Source organism: Pangasianodon hypophthalmus, chromosome 13, assembly GCF_027358585.1.
Source record: "Pangasianodon hypophthalmus isolate fPanHyp1 chromosome 13, fPanHyp1.pri, whole genome shotgun sequence".
NCBI classification, from domain to species: domain Eukaryota; kingdom Metazoa; phylum Chordata; class Actinopteri; order Siluriformes; family Pangasiidae; genus Pangasianodon; species Pangasianodon hypophthalmus.
Window position 1 is genome coordinate 4,116,573 of NC_069722.1, and position 16,691 is coordinate 4,133,263.

General features: G+C 40.5%; 2 protein-coding genes across 3 annotated transcripts in view; one reads left to right on the forward strand and one right to left on the reverse strand.

Moving 5' to 3' along the window:
- kcnh6a (potassium voltage-gated channel, subfamily H (eag-related), member 6a) overlaps positions 1-11,606 on the forward strand; it is a 50,202-nt gene extending 38,596 nt beyond the window's left edge. For both annotated transcript variants that reach the window (XM_026916773.3, XM_026916775.3), the window contains 6 exons: positions 996-1,189; positions 1,322-1,418; positions 2,711-2,968; positions 3,766-3,937; positions 4,147-4,366; positions 5,988-11,606. In XM_026916773.3, the coding sequence (XP_026772574.3) occupies positions 996-1,189; positions 1,322-1,418; positions 2,711-2,968; positions 3,766-3,937; positions 4,147-4,366; positions 5,988-6,260 (1,214 nt within the window). In that variant the 3' untranslated portion in view covers positions 6,261-11,606. The remainder of the gene's footprint in view (positions 1-995; positions 1,190-1,321; positions 1,419-2,710; positions 2,969-3,765; positions 3,938-4,146; positions 4,367-5,987) is intronic.
- Positions 11,607-12,855: 1,249 nt separating this feature from the next.
- Positions 12,856-16,691, reverse strand: part of dcaf7 (ddb1 and cul4 associated factor 7) — an 8,788-nt gene continuing 4,952 nt past the window's right edge. Inside the window, exons 4-7 of the mRNA XM_034309824.2 lie at positions 16,256-16,374; positions 15,929-16,138; positions 15,692-15,809; positions 12,856-14,534 (exon numbers count right to left, since the gene is read on the reverse strand). Coding sequence (XP_034165715.1) covers positions 14,362-14,534; positions 15,692-15,809; positions 15,929-16,138; positions 16,256-16,374 — 620 coding nt within the window. The 3' untranslated portion in view covers positions 12,856-14,361. The remainder of the gene's footprint in view (positions 14,535-15,691; positions 15,810-15,928; positions 16,139-16,255; positions 16,375-16,691) is intronic.

The following is a 16,691-nucleotide window of genomic DNA, read 5'->3' on the forward strand; positions in this document are numbered from 1 at the left end:
GGGCCCCAGTGCTCAGTGTGGTGGTGTTGGAGATGCTGCTCCTGATCCGGATTGACTGTGGTCTCCCAGTCAGGAAGTCCAGGATCCAGTTGCAGAGGGAGGTGTTCAGCAAGTTCAGTGGATGCAATTACAGGATACATTTTGTTTTTTTTTTTAACTGAAGCAGGCAGACAAATCTGAAGGGCAAGGTCAGAATAACAGACAGGCAGTAAGTTCAAGCGATCAGCTGACAGGCTAAACAGAGCTAGGCCAATAGAAGAAGTAGAATAGAAGACCAGGCTATTGTCAATAACAAACAATAGACACAAATAAAGAAAAAATGGCTTTCTGTTCTCTTCTGTTCTCGTTATTAGGGTTTGAATGCACCATGTACTCAGTAGAATTCATTTGTAATTCAGTTACATAATAAAAGTGACTGTTGGAAATTGTTAACTACTTACATGTAATATTTGTTCATTTTTATATATATATATATATATATATATATATATATATATATATATATATATATATACACCATTTAAAAATTGTAAAAAACACAGCATGCCATATTTTAGTTATGCATTTATTCCTTTTCCTACTTTAACAAAACTTGTTTTGAGAGAAGTGACTAAAAGCAGAACATTAAAATCAAACAATCTAATGCAGATTTTTTTTTTTTTGCCTTTGAACAATAAATAAAGTTGTTGTAAAACAGTGAAATTCATACTGACAGCCTTAACATTTTCTCATGTAATTCTTCCTTTGTTCCATCTCTGGGCTGTCCTGATGATCCACAGTGACGTCATGTGCTTCTGCCTTATTGATCATGTGATATTGATTATCTCTAGGCCACACATTCAGACCGGTCATGCTGGCAGCACCATCTATAGATTAAAAGCCCATTTAGTTCTGTCTCGTTTACTCAATGCAAACTCGCTTGTTTCATCTGTAATAAAAACTTTTGACCAAAATGCTCTCCTCCTCTGCATTCTCCTTTTTTTTTCTCCTCTCAGGTAAGAACGACATCTTCGGCGAGCCCATCAGTCTGTACGGGAGGCCTGGGAAATCGAGCGCTGATGTCAGGGCTCTGACCTACTGCGACCTGCACAAGATCCTGAGGGACGATCTGCTCGAGGTGCTCGACATGTACCCTGATTTTTCCGACAGCTTCTGGACCAACCTGGAGATCACCTTCAACCTCCGAGATGTAAGGGCTTATAATTTTCTCAAGCTGCGTGTCATGTGTGGAAATGATTAGCTTATTTACCTGATGATAGAAGTTAATATACAGAGATGTGTGTGTGTGGTTATGCAAGTTACTGGAGCTTGTTTGTATCAGGCAGACAGAATTATACAGCCAAACCCCAGCGAGGAGTCAGACTGCGGCTACAGACGACCACAACACAGGAGAAACTCTCTCCATCGCAACAGACCGGGTAAAACTGTGTGTGTGTGTGTGTGTGTGTGAGAGAGAGTTCCTTAAGCTCATCAAATTAGCACATGCACAGTGCCATAATTAAATCCTGAATGATTAATCCTTACAGTCTGTGTAATATATTTTAACACATTAAAGGGGAAACAATAGTAAATAATTGTCTCCTGGCACCAACTCCAATTCCCAGAATTCCACAGTGTCACCATCTACTTCAGCATCCATTTCCAAACTCTGTTTCCCAACATTAGAATGAACTACCACCTCCTCCACTTGATTACCAACCCAACACACCTGATCATCATTACCCACTCCCTTTAAATAACCCAAAATGTTCATTCATCCAGTTTGAAGTCTCGTTCTTAGTGCTGTTCTATCTATCTATCTATCTATCTATCTATCTATTTAGCTAGCTGCTTCAGTCAGTTTGCTGATCACATGACTTTTACCTCTTTGAATAAGACATTGGATTTTCTCTTTTGGATTGCTCATTTGCTATTTCGGATTGAATATAATCAATATTATTTATAAAACAAGGTATATGATCCAGTTTGAGAGTAAAAAAGGAGGAAGTGTTCAAATTACTGATCATCTGAAACAGGAAGTTGGTTGTAGACACTCTTGACCACGCCTGTCCACAGTGAGCTCAGTTTCTCAAATCCTAAACACTGGGAAGAGGATATTTTTTTACTTTTAATGGACCCGGAAAAATCATACGATCAGTTACTTTCATTAACATTTAGACTATATGGTTTTTAGGCTATAACATGCCAGGATCAGTCAGATCGAACAAATAAAGTTTCTCAGAAAATGATGAAAGATGCAGGAACACAAAAGTGAATAATGATTTCTGGTAGCTGGTCCTTTTCCTTCGTGCCAGTTTCATCTAAATGAACCCTGTGAATTGGTGAAACCTGGAAATATGAGCCAGTAGAAAACAAGACAGTGGACCATGATCTCTTTATTCTGGAAAAAAAATAAAATTAATGTTACATAGTAGTCACAGTGGTCATTATTTCTGACCAGTCACTCCTGCCTACATGAGAGAAACACTTTTGATGAGTCTCGAAGAATCCCAGTCCTGACGCACACCCTTATAAAGGAAGGCTTTTAATAATAAAAGTGATGAAGATCCTGTATACAGGACATTTTTAAATTGCTATAAAATCTATAGAGATGCCTGGCATAATGGGAAAGGCAGTGTAGGAAAGATAAGGATTAAAGTGGTCCATGTGAAAGTTAGATATTTGCCTATGTGCAGTATATGCCTGATCTCTGTGCTTCTGCTCTCTTCAGATGGCACGGATAGAGAAGAGTCTTATCCAGACCACTCGTGCGGCTCCGTGGGGAACCACAGGGGGATGCTGTTGCACTCACACTGGGACGAGCTGTGCAACAGCATGAGCGCTGCCTCTTTGTCCAGTGAGGATGAGATCAAACACTCGGGGCCTGGACGGGGAGACGGGTACCCTCCAGAAGTGAAGGAATACGTCCCCACTGTGGTCAACCTCCTGCCCCCCACCACCGGAGAACGGGGAGCTCATCCCTATTCAGGTACAGAGAGAGAGAGAAAGAGAGAAGAATGGTATGTGTTAGTACAGGCATAGTTCAGTGGGAAAAATTATGATTATTTTATGTGGGCCAAGACAGAATGCAGATATTAGTGTCATTTGTCTCAGATGCCTTCTTTCTGAGGTGATACAATGCATCTCTTGATACTGGTCCACAATCTGATGTTTAAAAAAATAAACATTTAAAAGAACCAACAAAGTGATTCATCACAGAGTGATTCAGAGAGTCTGAGACTGACAGGTACAGAGGCCACACCTCCTTCACTGAGACTGACAGGTACAGAGGCCACATCTCCTTCATTGAGACTGACATGCACTGAGACCACACCTCCTTCACCAGGACTGATGGACAGAGAGTCCTTCACTGAGACTGACACGCACTGAGGCAACACCTTTTCCACTGAAACTGACATGCACAGAGGCCACACCTCCTCCACTGAGACTGACACGCACTGAGGCAACACCTTTTCCACTGAAATTGACAGGCACAGAGGCCACACTTCCTTCATTGAGACTGATGGACACAGAGGCCACACCTCCTTCATTGAGACTGATGGACACAGAGGCCATGTCTTCTTCACTGACTGACAGACACAGAGGCCATACCTCCTCTACTGGGACTATAAATAAATAAAATAGCCATTTCTTTTGTTTCTTTTACTTTTGTCATTAAGGAAGTTCACATGGTAGCTTGGTGTGGTATTATTACTAAGCCTGAAATTATATAATTCTCCTTTTTTTTGCCTTTATTTTCTGATGTGTCTGATTTGAACGGCTCAGGGCTGTACGGCTGCTGGTCCGAGCGCGGGCCGAGTCAGTACCCCGAGAGTCCGAGGCACTCGTCGACATCAGCACGCGCCTGCTATCATCATCACCAGCGCGGTGCGAATGCCGAGGAGAGACCGAGCGATCTTCATTCCCGCCTTGAACTGCTGCAGTCCCAGCTGAACCGGTCAGAGCACATGCGTCTTTGTTTTTCATCACCTCATGTTGTTTTGTACTGTTTTTTCTTTCATCTGCTTCCTTCTGCTCTGTGGTTTTTTGCTACTTGCCTCTCATGCTAGCTCAATTTCAATTTCCTGCTTTCTGTTTCTTTCTCATTACTCTTTTCCTCTCTCACTCTTCTTCTTTAATTTCTGTTTTTTTTCTGTCTGTCTGTAGACTGGAGACACGGATGACGGCTGACATTAACGTGATCCTGCAGCTGCTCCAGCGACAGATGGCTCAAGTGCCACCTGCTTACAGCTCTGTGTCTCCAGCCCCCGGGGTCCATCACACCGCTCCTCCACCTGACCTGTATGGGGCTCCGATTTTCCACCAAACAACACCTACCACTCCTACTGTACACATCAAAGAGCCAGCACACACCTCCAACAACAATGTGAGTGTTAGCAAAGTGTGCTCACGAGTTCCTATGTGCCTAAGGTTTGGAGAAGCAACAGGGACAAAAGTGCCATGAGCTCATCTGTGTGTGAAACACGTATACGTTCTAAATATAACTGATCGCAGTCGTAAGTGCATACTAATGTACTAAATAAGAACAATGCAGGACGGGCTTGTGGCTGATTTACCAATAAAACGGTGACTTACCTTTGGACAGGCCTTGATTTAAGGAGAAATGGCAAACGTGTAAACCTTCCAAGCCCCTCAAATTTAATTAGTTATGTGATATCACTAATATCAGTATTTTAATTGCTTCGGTATGTATCAGGAGTTATGTTATTATGTCCAACAACTTATGACTGAGGAAAAGCATGCATGCATCTGCATGCGTGCACCTTTTATTAGAAATGCAGTGGAGTGTTTACCAGTGATCTCAGTAACCACAAATGCAAAGTATTACCACATTAGCAGGCAGGTTTTTTTTTTTTTTTTTTTTTTCGCTCTTCGAATCTTTTTTCAGTTTGCTCCTGCTGATGGAAATTAGCATGCATATGACTCAAACTGGTCAATCCATATGAATAATCATTTAAAAACAACACAGTAAAATAATAGCGTAATAATCACTAACTGAAATAAAGTGTGAAACTGAATAAAGCAATATAAATAACATGAGTAAAAACCTAAATCAATAGACTTTTTAAATATTTAAATTTGAGTGGACAGACAGTTTTAAGAAATAGGAGGAGTGGAAAACATGTTGAACGAACATCGCCAAATATCGAATCGTTGCCTGAAGAATTGAAATCGTATTGTATCGGAGTCGATAAGTGGAATCATCAAACATCAAATCATTGCTTTATGAGTCAAAATTGTATTGTATTGTAGTAGACTCAGTAACAGCATCAAATATTGTTTCATTGCTGTAAGAATTGAAATCTTACCGCATCGTAGTAGACTCAGTAATATCGTCAAATTTTGTTGCTGTAAGCATTAAAATCGTATTGTATTGTAGTAGACCAGTGGTATCGTTAAATATCAAACTGTTGCCTTAAGAATTGAAATTGCATCATATCCTAGTAGATCTTATCAGCAAATTTTGAATTGTTGCCTTTGAATTGTTGATCGAAATCATATTGTAGTAAACTTAGTAAAGTTGTCAAATAAGAATCATTGGCTTAAGAATCAAAATCGTATTGTATCATAGCAGCTCAATCATATCGTCAAATATCGAATCATTGCCGTAAGAAACTAAATTGCATTGTATCGTAGTAGATCAGGCTTATCAACAAATTTTCTATTGATTTGGTTAAAGAATCGAAATTGCATTGTAGTAAACTCAGTAATATTGTCAAATATGGGAACATTGGCTTAAGAATTGAAATTGTAGTAGATCAGAATTATCATCAAATTTCGACTCTGTCTTTTGAATCAAAATCGTATTGTGTGGAAGCCTGAGGGTTAATTAATAATAGTCCTAAATACCAAGTAACACTGGAAAGAAAAGAAACTAATTTTTAGAAAGTGCCTGATGAATTTCTCGTGAAAAGCAGAACAAAGTCTCACTGCTTCTTTTACTGACTGCAGCGTATTTACTTTAATCCTCTCTCCCCCTCCCACAGTGTCCTGAGTCGGACAGCCCTAACTCAGAGTCTCGCGCGTCCCTGTCCAGCGGCGTCCACCTCACCATAGCCACAGACGACACCACGTCCATGTCTCCGGAGACAGAGACCAAACCGTCTGTCCCTGCAGATCTCAACATCCCTGAAAACCTCCATCCTCACCTCAGCCTGCGTTTCCCCTCCCTCCCTGAGCACCTGGAGAGCCCGAGCAGCCTGGAGGACACATCACAGATCCAGAGGCACCTGTCCGACCCTGGGCTCCCGGGCAGCTAGAGTCCGGAGCCGGCTGCACTCTCTTCTCATCTCCCGCCTGGGCCACGTGTGTCCAACATTAGCTCTACTGCAGGACAGATCGGACAGGACAGAGCTGCAGTCCTCCTGCTCCACCTCCTCCTTCTCATCCTGCTCCTTTTCTTTACTTCTCAGATCATCTGGAGACTGTGAGCTTCAAACGAACTGTAAGCTGCTACTCATGGACACGGGTTAATCCGCGTCAAGTGGAGAGGGCCCGGTACAAGTTCCAGACAAACACACTCACTCAAATACAAAGATCACGTGTGTATCCCAGATTGTACGTAGAACAAAGCACAAATCGAACACTGCACAGGTTTCGCTCTGCAGTGCGAAGGAAGTGGTAGTGCTATTTATTAGCATAGCACCAATCTGGAGCTGAGTATTGGGGTCACGGAAAGATAGGACATACAAGACAGTGTCTACATTTAGGAAACTTTCTTCTCACTGGGGTGATGGCTAATTCTAATTAACCACCTGATACCATTTACGAAGGCTGCTTGTGATTGTTTTATGACTGTTTTATGACTGCAGCGCTGTTTAATGAGGTAAATCTGTTGGGCTCAAATATGACTTAAACATCAGTGGCTAAAGAGAGACAGCGTATTCCAACAGCGAGTTTTCTTTAAAACACTATTTATTAAACCATTTGGTGAACATCTAGCCTGTCCACTTACTTTATTATGAATTTATTGTCAAATCAAAAAAGGAATAATGAAATTAAACTAGGATTATTCAGCATTTCACAGGTTCCAAATAAGTACATTAAGTTAATCTCAGCAGCCAAAAGTGAACGTAGGAAGCGTTGTTGCAAAGCGCACGTGAAACAGGAAGACGTGTGAAAAATTCGTTCCATTCTCTGTGAGATACTAAAGGAAACCTCCACCCTGAAACGCATTAAATAAGTTTATATCGAAATGTTTGTGATGTGCTCAGTGGTTCTCGTGCAAATTGTTTTGGCAGATGCTTCTTTTCTCACTCACCATTTTCCAGCGACGTTCAACGTCATATTAATGAGAAATCCAGTGCAGGAGTAGTGTAGACGTCAGAGCAAGCGCTGGATTCAAAGTCCCAGAATGCAATGCAGCTATACGATGGCAGAGAGTCGTCTCGGCATTGACGGTGGTATTAGCATGAAAGTTGAAGCTTTGGAAGTTTGAGCAGAGTGTGTGGATGAGCAGGTGAGAGAGCTGGACAGACTGAGGCACTAAAGTGCCGCTGCATCGCTCTCTTTAGGTAGAGATGAAACTGGGCTAAATCCAAGTACACCACTATCAGCAGGTGGTCGAATGGCATTGTGGGTAATGTAGGAAAAGTGTTAACCTAAGTGAAAATAGACCAATGAAAGAAGATTAAACTAATAAAGTCAATGTAGAATTTCATTATTAAACAACAGTGGCTTAGACAGCGTTGAAGATCACATGTTGATTATAAAGTCATCCAGGGTGGAATCTTCCTTTAAAACAAAGCTCCCATTTACACGCTAATATCTTTGCACTTGTAGTGAATAGACTGCAACTTTTTCACAGTTCTGAACTGATAACTTCGCTAGTCGGTTCCTCACACTCAGCATTTATCAGTGTGAAAACAGATCTGTGTAAATATGTCCGAGCGCAATTCTGGTTCTCTTCTTAATCTGGGAAAAAAAAGCTCTTCGTCACCATCACGGGTTCGTACGACCAAATATTATGCGTTTACAGTTGGGTAACAAAAGTATAATTGTTCACTATTTTTGGTTTAAAGCAGGAGAGAGCTTGCTAGCTTATTCTCCTAAATGTCTCTGAGGAGTTGTGGGATGAAACAAGATTTTCTGATGTTCTGGCTGTCACGTAATTCAGAGCGAAACCTCTTGGGTGTGAGTAGTAAAAATGAAAGACAGTGTGGTGGTGTAGGAGTTCATGCAGAAGTTCATGCAGTGACGTATTTAATGACGGAATTAATTCATGAGGGTGTGGTTGTGGTGGTGGGTGGGGGTGGGGGGTGTGTGTGTGTGGAGGCAGCTATAAATAACCACAGTAAAATTGATTAAGTGTGACACACTCAAGCATTTTGGGTGGATGTCAGACAGTAGCAGGAGCGGTGATGGCACAGATTTGTTACTTTCTAATCATTTAAGACATGATCTACGGTCAACCAATCCTGCCATAATGTGATTCAACAAACAAAATGGGATTAAACAAAATAATCGGATCTATGCAGTAGTTAAATATGGAATCACAATGACGTTTTATGGAAGTCATTACACCACAGTTGAGCTGAAAAACATATATGACATTGATTAACAATTTGTGCAGCAATTGTGCAACGGTCAAAAATGTTATACATACGCTATATGGCCAAAAGTATGTGGACACCTGACCATCACACCCATATGTGGTTCTTCCCCAAACTGTTACCACAAAGTTGGAAGCAAAAATTGTGTAGAATGTCTTTGTATGCTGTAGCTTGTAAGATTTCCCTTCACTGGAACTAAGAGGCCCAAACCTGTTCCAGCATGACAATGCCTCTGTGCACAAAGTGAGCTCCATGAAGACATGGTGTGTGAAGGTTGGAGTGGAAGAAGTCGAGTGTCCTGCACAGAGCCCTGACCTCAACCCCACTGAACACCTTTGGGATGAACTGGAACACCGACTGAACCCCAGACCTCCTCACCAACATCAGCGCCTGATCTCACTAATGCTCTTGTAGCTGAATGAACACAAATCCCCACAGCCACGCTCCAACATCTAGTGGAAAGCTTCCCAGAAGAGTGGAGGATATTACAACAGGAAAGTGGGAATAAATCTGGAATGGGATTTTCAGCAAGCGCATGTGAATATGATGGTCAGGTGTCCACATACTTTTGGCCATGTAGTGAATAATGAGCTGTGATTTACAGGACTGTGCAAAAGTCTGGACAGAAATGCTGAAATGTCTTCACAACTAATGAAATTATACAGTTTCTAGATAAAAAAAATCTACTTTCAAGAGCAGTAAACAGTAATTAAAGTCCATATCTGGCATGAGGACGCCATCTTTAGAAATGCATCAGTTGTGTCAGTTTCACTTTGTGCAGTTTTATAAGGAAATTGGTGAGCTGGTGAGCGTCTTGGAGAATCTGACACGGTTCTTCCGGAGACTTTCGCTGTCGTACTTGCTTCTGTTTTTGAAAGTTAAATCTGACAGACTTCATTATGGTTTTTTTTTAATGAAAAGTGGTTCTATTATGTAATGTTTTACTCTCTTTACTGACATACAAACATTTTTTAAAATTTTTTTTAACTGAGGCAGTAACACATCTAAGGAAAAATTTGTATTTAAAATACAATTATGTGTCTATGACTTATGCACAGAACTGTATGTGTCTTATGTTTGCCATCCACGAAATTATGAAATATTCTAATATGAATATGAAAATATTTCAAATCCGGTTTCACCCCCAGACCCCCCCCATAGCTACGCCTCTGGGTTTATGTGTTGTGATGTCAGGTTTTAATCCTGAAACCTATCCAGGCTAAAATCGAGTGTTTATACGAGTGTGACGAGCGAGCATCCTGCTGTTTGTTTCTCTAGTGATTTGTTTCTCTCGAGCTCAGTTAACATACAGCGGTTTCCAAACTCAAGGGTTTTTTTTTTTTTTTTTTTTGGGAGTCAGGAAGTGCTTTAACTGTAAAATAAATTCCACACACTCTCTCAGTCCACTTTTATTTTCTGAACATGACTACTTAACCACTGAAATATTAAGCACATGATTATTATCCTGGCTATTTATTGAAGCTTTTTTATTTCTGAACTTGAACACATTATTAGGTCCAAGTTGACATTATTTATAGACCGACATCTTTTGAGTTATTGAGGTTCGGATTGAACCCACTGAATTCAAATGAGCAGTTAAATCAGTTTTGAACCATAAGAACTCAGCGCACTGTTTCGTCTAAAACAGTGTCATCTCTGTTTTTCCTCTTAGATTTGTCTTCAGTATGTAGTGTGCCTTTTTTTTTTTTTTTAAACAATTTCACACAAGTTTTGCATAAAGCATAACAGAACTGAGAAATATGAATAGAGATTAATCTACTGTATATTTTAACACACAATTCAATTCACAGAAAATCCACCATCGTACTTTCACACAACAGACTTTAATGTCCGAGTTTAACATTTTGCTTTACGAGCAAACCTCCATATGACCACAAGGACGTGTGTGTTTAATAGTTGCTACCTGGGCTTTTTGGTGCTTTTCACCAAAAAACTTTTACAAGCACAAAACGTAAGATCGTTGACGCAACTGATGATTTAAGCTGAATTCAAAACACACTGTATTATTAGCAGCTCAGTTTTCATATCTTCTACGTAGTTTAGAAGTTACAGGCTGATGAGGTCTGATTGCACAAATATAAATAGCACTTTTATTTTATTTTATTTTATTTCATTTTATTCTATTTTATTTTATGTTATATGTTCGGACACCCGTCCTTACCTCCAAGCATTTTTTTTTTTTTTTACTTTAGCTCCTGTAAATTATTTCGAGTTCTTCAGATGATTTGAGGGATTCGGAATTTGTTAAGAAACACAAGGAGAGCTTCTCTCTCTCTGGAAGCTTCAGCTAACAGGCTTTTAGACTGAGTGAGTCATGGAGCAGTTATCACTATTGTAGAAATTTTATGTTTATCCAGTTCTAGAAGCTGTTTGTGCTCTCGCGTCTCATCTCCAGATCGCCGAGTTTCTAGAGATCGTCCCTGAGAACGCAGACCCTCCAGAAGGTCTCTGTATCCCGTCTCAGACCCACTGTACGTTTTTTTTTTTTTTTCCCCTGACCAGAAATTGACACTGTAAGAAAATATCTTGGGCATTTTTGAACTGTATGTATCTCATGTATCAGTTACTGAACAACACAAATGTATTTTCAGTGTATGGACTCATAATTTTTCAGTTGTCTTCTGATTATATTAGAGAGAATTAAGCATTAAGTGACCGGACACATCATTCATGACTGATTCAGTGAACAAAGAATCGAATTGATAAAGACTGTGGTTTAGTTAAAAACATGCCAAAGTGTGTGTATGTGTACACATCAGGAGAGGTTTGCGTGCTCTTGTATACTCTAAAGTGTCACAGTGTATTTGAAATGTAATATGTGTGTGTGTGTGTGTGTGTGTGTGAGAGAGAGAGACAGGAGAGAGAGAGAGAGAGAGTGAGAGAAAGAAAAGATTACACTGTTAATGTTATTGAAAGATGGACCTGTGAAGGATGCGCGTGTACGTCAGATTGAGCTGAAAACCTTTACTGGACTGTTAAAGGTTTACAAAAAGCACAAACTGCTGTTTTTTAGATTAAAGATTATTTATAACATCGTGATCGTGTATGCGTAATCATTTCCTAAAATAACTTTTTTATTTCAGTCCTGCAGTTGTCCTAGTTTGACTTGCACATTTTAATCGAGGAATAAGATTTAACAAGCTCACTGTCAGTGTTGTTAAAAGCTCTTTGATGTAAATTTAAAAACCTGACTGAAATTAATTAAAAAAAAAAAAAAGATATAAATATCACAGGTTTGTCTCGTGGAAAAGTTGGTCTGTTGATAAAGATGAGTTGGAAAAAAAAGGGCTAAGTTTCTATGCTGTCTGTGAACATCTCTAACTGACAGAATGTTTATGAAGTCATTTTATTATCAGTCGAGTGAAGTAATAGTTTTTTTTGTTATAGTATCATCACAAACTGCTCAACAAAAATAGCATCCTGTATAAAATGTAATTATTCTACAATGAATTATAACAGAGAAATGTAAGTATTTCATGCACTTCACTAAACTAAACCAGAACAAATATCAAAAATATTTTCTTAAATTATTACAGAAAGTTTTACTTGAAGACATTTTTATGATACATGATATATAAAAAAATGCCAAAACTGTAGTGCTGCATAAACTAAATAAAGTATAAACAAATTATAACGGCCAAAAAATAGATTATATGAAACTGAAAAGGAGAAAATGAATAAGTTCTACAATTTATATTTTACAATTTAAATGAAAATTTACCAAATAAATTATAATCAATTATAATTATTATTAATTACTAATTATTGAATATTAATTATAATTACTATTGAAAAATCTTTACATTTAAAACTGCATGAACCTTTACCTCAGCAACAGAGTTTGTAATTGTTCATTAAAATCATTAAAATAAAAAAAGAGATATCGTGATACTAATAATATCTCAGGAAAGTGTATTGTGACAATTTATCATGATATTGCTATTATATCATATTGCCCAGCCCTACCTTTCATTCCTATTTGTTATGTTGTTTTTAGGATATTAGTTAGATAGTTAACGTGTATTTTTTTGGCCTTCCTTTTGGAAATTCGCTTAATATTGGAAAACAATCGAATGGAAAATGTTCATGCTGTAAATCAGAAGAATTAAAATGAACTTAAATAGATGTAGTAGTAATAACACATTCCTTCGATGGCACTGCCCGTGCCGTTTCTCTCCGGTCGAACCCCAGACTTCAGTATTACAGTATTAATGCTGCGGTGTGTTTTTGTGTGGATGAGGAAGTTGATGCTCGTCAGACAAAAGACTCAATCAAGCCTGCGTGGAAGAACAATGCGAGTTTATTAATAGAAAAACGTTGCAGTTGGGCACACAGATGTAATCACATACACACTCTTTCAGAGAACACCGAACAGTTCGTTCTGAAACAGTGAGCGCACCGTTACAATAAACTTGCATCACAGCCGAACATGTTCACGGGCAGACCGCAAATAACGGCGAATCCGTATGCAAAAGTTACGACGTGAACGCTTGCCCCTAGCTTATTTATAATATTTATATATGTATGTACATCTCTCACATCGAGCACAAACATGCTAAAAAAAACAGGGAGTTAACTTCTGAATGGTGGGAAAAAAGGGTAGAGGAAAGTAGAAAGAGTCCAGTTTTTACTTTGAAAAGTGGTGCAACTGCGCCGTTCCTTCGTAACACACACTCAGATATGAAACACACACGACATTTCCCCTTCGCTTAGTGCACTTCCACCAACCGGAACTTAATCAGTTCAGCTCCTGCACTAAACAGAACTGCTGACAACAGAGACGTGTAGAGAGTATGCCTGTGTTGCTATGACAACGAACTGAACGAGCTACTTCCATGATCACCATTTAAATAAGACGTGAACGATGTGAAGGGTTTTGATCATTAACGAGGAAGAAATAAGCATACTTCGCTCAGCGCACATAATTCTTGCCTGTCGCGCCTGCATGTCAGACGTACGACGTCAAATCTGCCACTTTTGTTTTGTTAAATGAAGTAATATCTTCAGGAAAGTTTGAGCATCAGCACCATGTTGGTCAAAATACGGTCATTATAAAACACCCACCTTAGCAGCGGTTCTTACAGTCATGACATGTGCTTGGTATTAAAATTTAGTCATTGGAGAACCTCGAACACAAACATGGCACCTTTTTTTTTAAAAATATTTTTAAGCTAATTAAAGAAAGCATCATTCTGAGCGAATATCAGTGCTGCTTGGTAACTAGTCTTCATTTTCTACTTGAAATGCAGGATGCTTTACACTGAGCAACATCGGGTTTTTTTTTTTGCTTTTTTAAAAAAAAACAAACAAACAAAAAAAAAAACACAATTCAGGTTTCTGAATGCAGAAATATCTACACACTCCATCGCAGAATAACTACACTGCAAACCAAAAAGAGAGGATCCGAACGGCTCTAACACAAACAGATCAACACGTCAAGACTTACAAATGAAATAAACACACACGCTCTCTCATGTACGCCCTATAAACACACACACACACACACACACACACACACACACACACACACACACACACACACACACACACCCAGAATCCTGTCCATTAGCCGAGTCCTCCTGCCATCTCCACTCCTTTGCAGCAGCACAGAAACCAGACCCCAGCTCCAGCTCCAGCTCCGGCTCCGGCTCCGGCTCCGGCTCCGGCTCCGGCTCCCGCTGCGGCTCCGTTGTCGTGGCTCTCGCTGGGACTGGCCCCGCTCTCAGTGGTGGTGGTGGTGTTGGTGGGAGAGCTGGGGTCAGCAGCAGCGGCGGCCTCGGCGGCGCTGTTAAACACGCAGGATCTCCAGGCAGTTGTTGTAGCAGATGGCGATCCAGTCGGGCTGAGTGGAGGCCCACTGCACGTTGTTGATCTCGCCCTCGGCAGTGTAGGCCAGGATCGGGTCCTCGATGGCACGCGGCATCTGCTGGATGTCCCAGATCAGGGCCTGGTGATCGTCCGCTACACGGCGAGGGGAAAAGAGAGAGACAGAGAGGTGGAGGTAAGGATACATGCAAAGACACAATAATCCAGTAATGGGCTACTTGCACTCGGGGCTATGATGCGTTTCTGTTTTCAAGTCTCACACAAGTCTCACGTCTCTGGTAGCACTGTTTACATCCGGCAGCACAGCGAGACAGCGACGTCTAACATCTGGGGTTTTTTGTTTTTTTCTTTTCCCTTCTTGCAATCAAGTCACAGGCTTGGGTTAACACTATGACCTGTGTTTTTGTTTCTATTACTAGGTATTTTCTTCCCTTCATAGTAGTTTACGTATGATGAAGCATACAGTCTGATGTTTTTCTCCAGCTTACTAACAGGAGCTTTGTAAGTGTTCTTACATTATACGAGTCGCTGACGTTCATTTTTGCGAGCTCCTTCAGACACCAGGTGCAAACTAACACCATGTCCATTATAGTGGACGAGCCGGAAGCAGGAGTGCCGTTTGGGTTTTAATGCGGAAGTGTTCGCACAGGTAGCCCGTTAGAAAGACTAAAAACAGCAGGAAACAGTGACTGCTGTTTAAAAGTGCAGACAAGCTTCAACATGACACGCAGCACTGAGGTGGTGGGATTGCTTATAAGAAGTTCCCTAAGCTTTACGTTTTCATAACGATTAAATCTTTCGTCCTTCTGAAGGCGCAAGCAGGATGATGAAAGAAGAAAAGTGACAGTGCATTGATTCTTCCTCATTGTTTTAATTTAAAAAAAAAAAAAAAAGAAAGAAAGAAAACAATAAATGTCCAGCGATTTGAGGAAACCCACCAGACAGAGCTTCTTCTAAGCAAACAAATGGCTTTCTGTGTGTTTCATTCTGCAATTTATAAAATGTATAAATTATAGAAAAAATGTGCATAATAAATGCCTTTAAATTACATTCCCTTACTTATCATTTAAATAGTAATGTAACGTTTTACTATTTAAAGTAATACAAATTTCTGCAATTTGTAAAATGTGTAATTTATAGATGTTTCATTATTTGTGAAACGATGTTTTATTATTCATACGTCACATGAACTGATAAGATTCTAGAAAAAGAAAAAAAATTAGGAGTTTTTTTTAAATACAGTCTGTGTGTGTGTGTGTGTGTGTGTGTGTGTGTGTGTGTGTGTGTGTTACCTGCAGTACAGATGTGGCAGGAGGAGTGAGGGGCCCAGGCGATGCCGTTTACACACGCGCGGTGGTTGTTGAGTCGAGCCACAGGCGTGCACGGCACACGCACGTCCAGAATGACCACCTGAGAACACACACGGCCGCTGAGTTAATGCTGTTCACACACACTTCGCTTTAAACTCTTACTGAGTGACTCCTAGTCTGCCATAAACCCGTCAAAAGATGAAACGCCGGTGAGGTTACCTCCATGCCGTCCATTGCCATGGTAGCCAGGTAGTTGGGGTCCTGCTTGTTCCAGCAGAGGCGGAGCAGTGGGTGGTGCTGAGGATCCTCGTAGATGATGGTGCTGTGCTCCAGGTGACGGAGGTCAAACATGCGCACCGAGCCGTCCGCTCCGACTGACGCAAACATGTCGCGGCCTCCACCTGCACGGCTGAACGCGATGTCGTAGACCTGCACGTATCGCACGCACACACACACACACACACACACAGGTGTTATGAATATACAGTAAAAGCTGAGGAGTGTTGTGTACTGAGCATCATCCTGATGATGGAGATCCTGTCTCACCTCTTTGTCGTGGGCGATCAGCTGGGTCTTGACGTGTCCTGACACCTGGTTGACTCTCCCCAGCACCTGTCCCGTCTCCAAGCCCCAGATAGTGCAGGTGGTGTCAATACTAGAGGTGCCTAAAGGACCACAAAGGCACGTGTACATTAGATTCAAACATCGATATCAAATAAAAGTGAGTGAGGTTTCCATCCACCATCTAAGAACTTCTGAATGAAATTCGGCAGCAGTGATGGTGGAGGCTGAGGAGAGGGTGGTGCATGTGTAAATATTTTTTAAATATACGACGACAGTAAGCGTGCTTCTCCTCCACACTGCTGCTTCTCCTCATCGCTTTTAGAATATTCACCATAACAGACGTTGACATGAACCTTGCAATGCGTTACATCTGTTGTCAGTGTTATGAAAAATGGGAAAACATTTGCCTGAAACATAT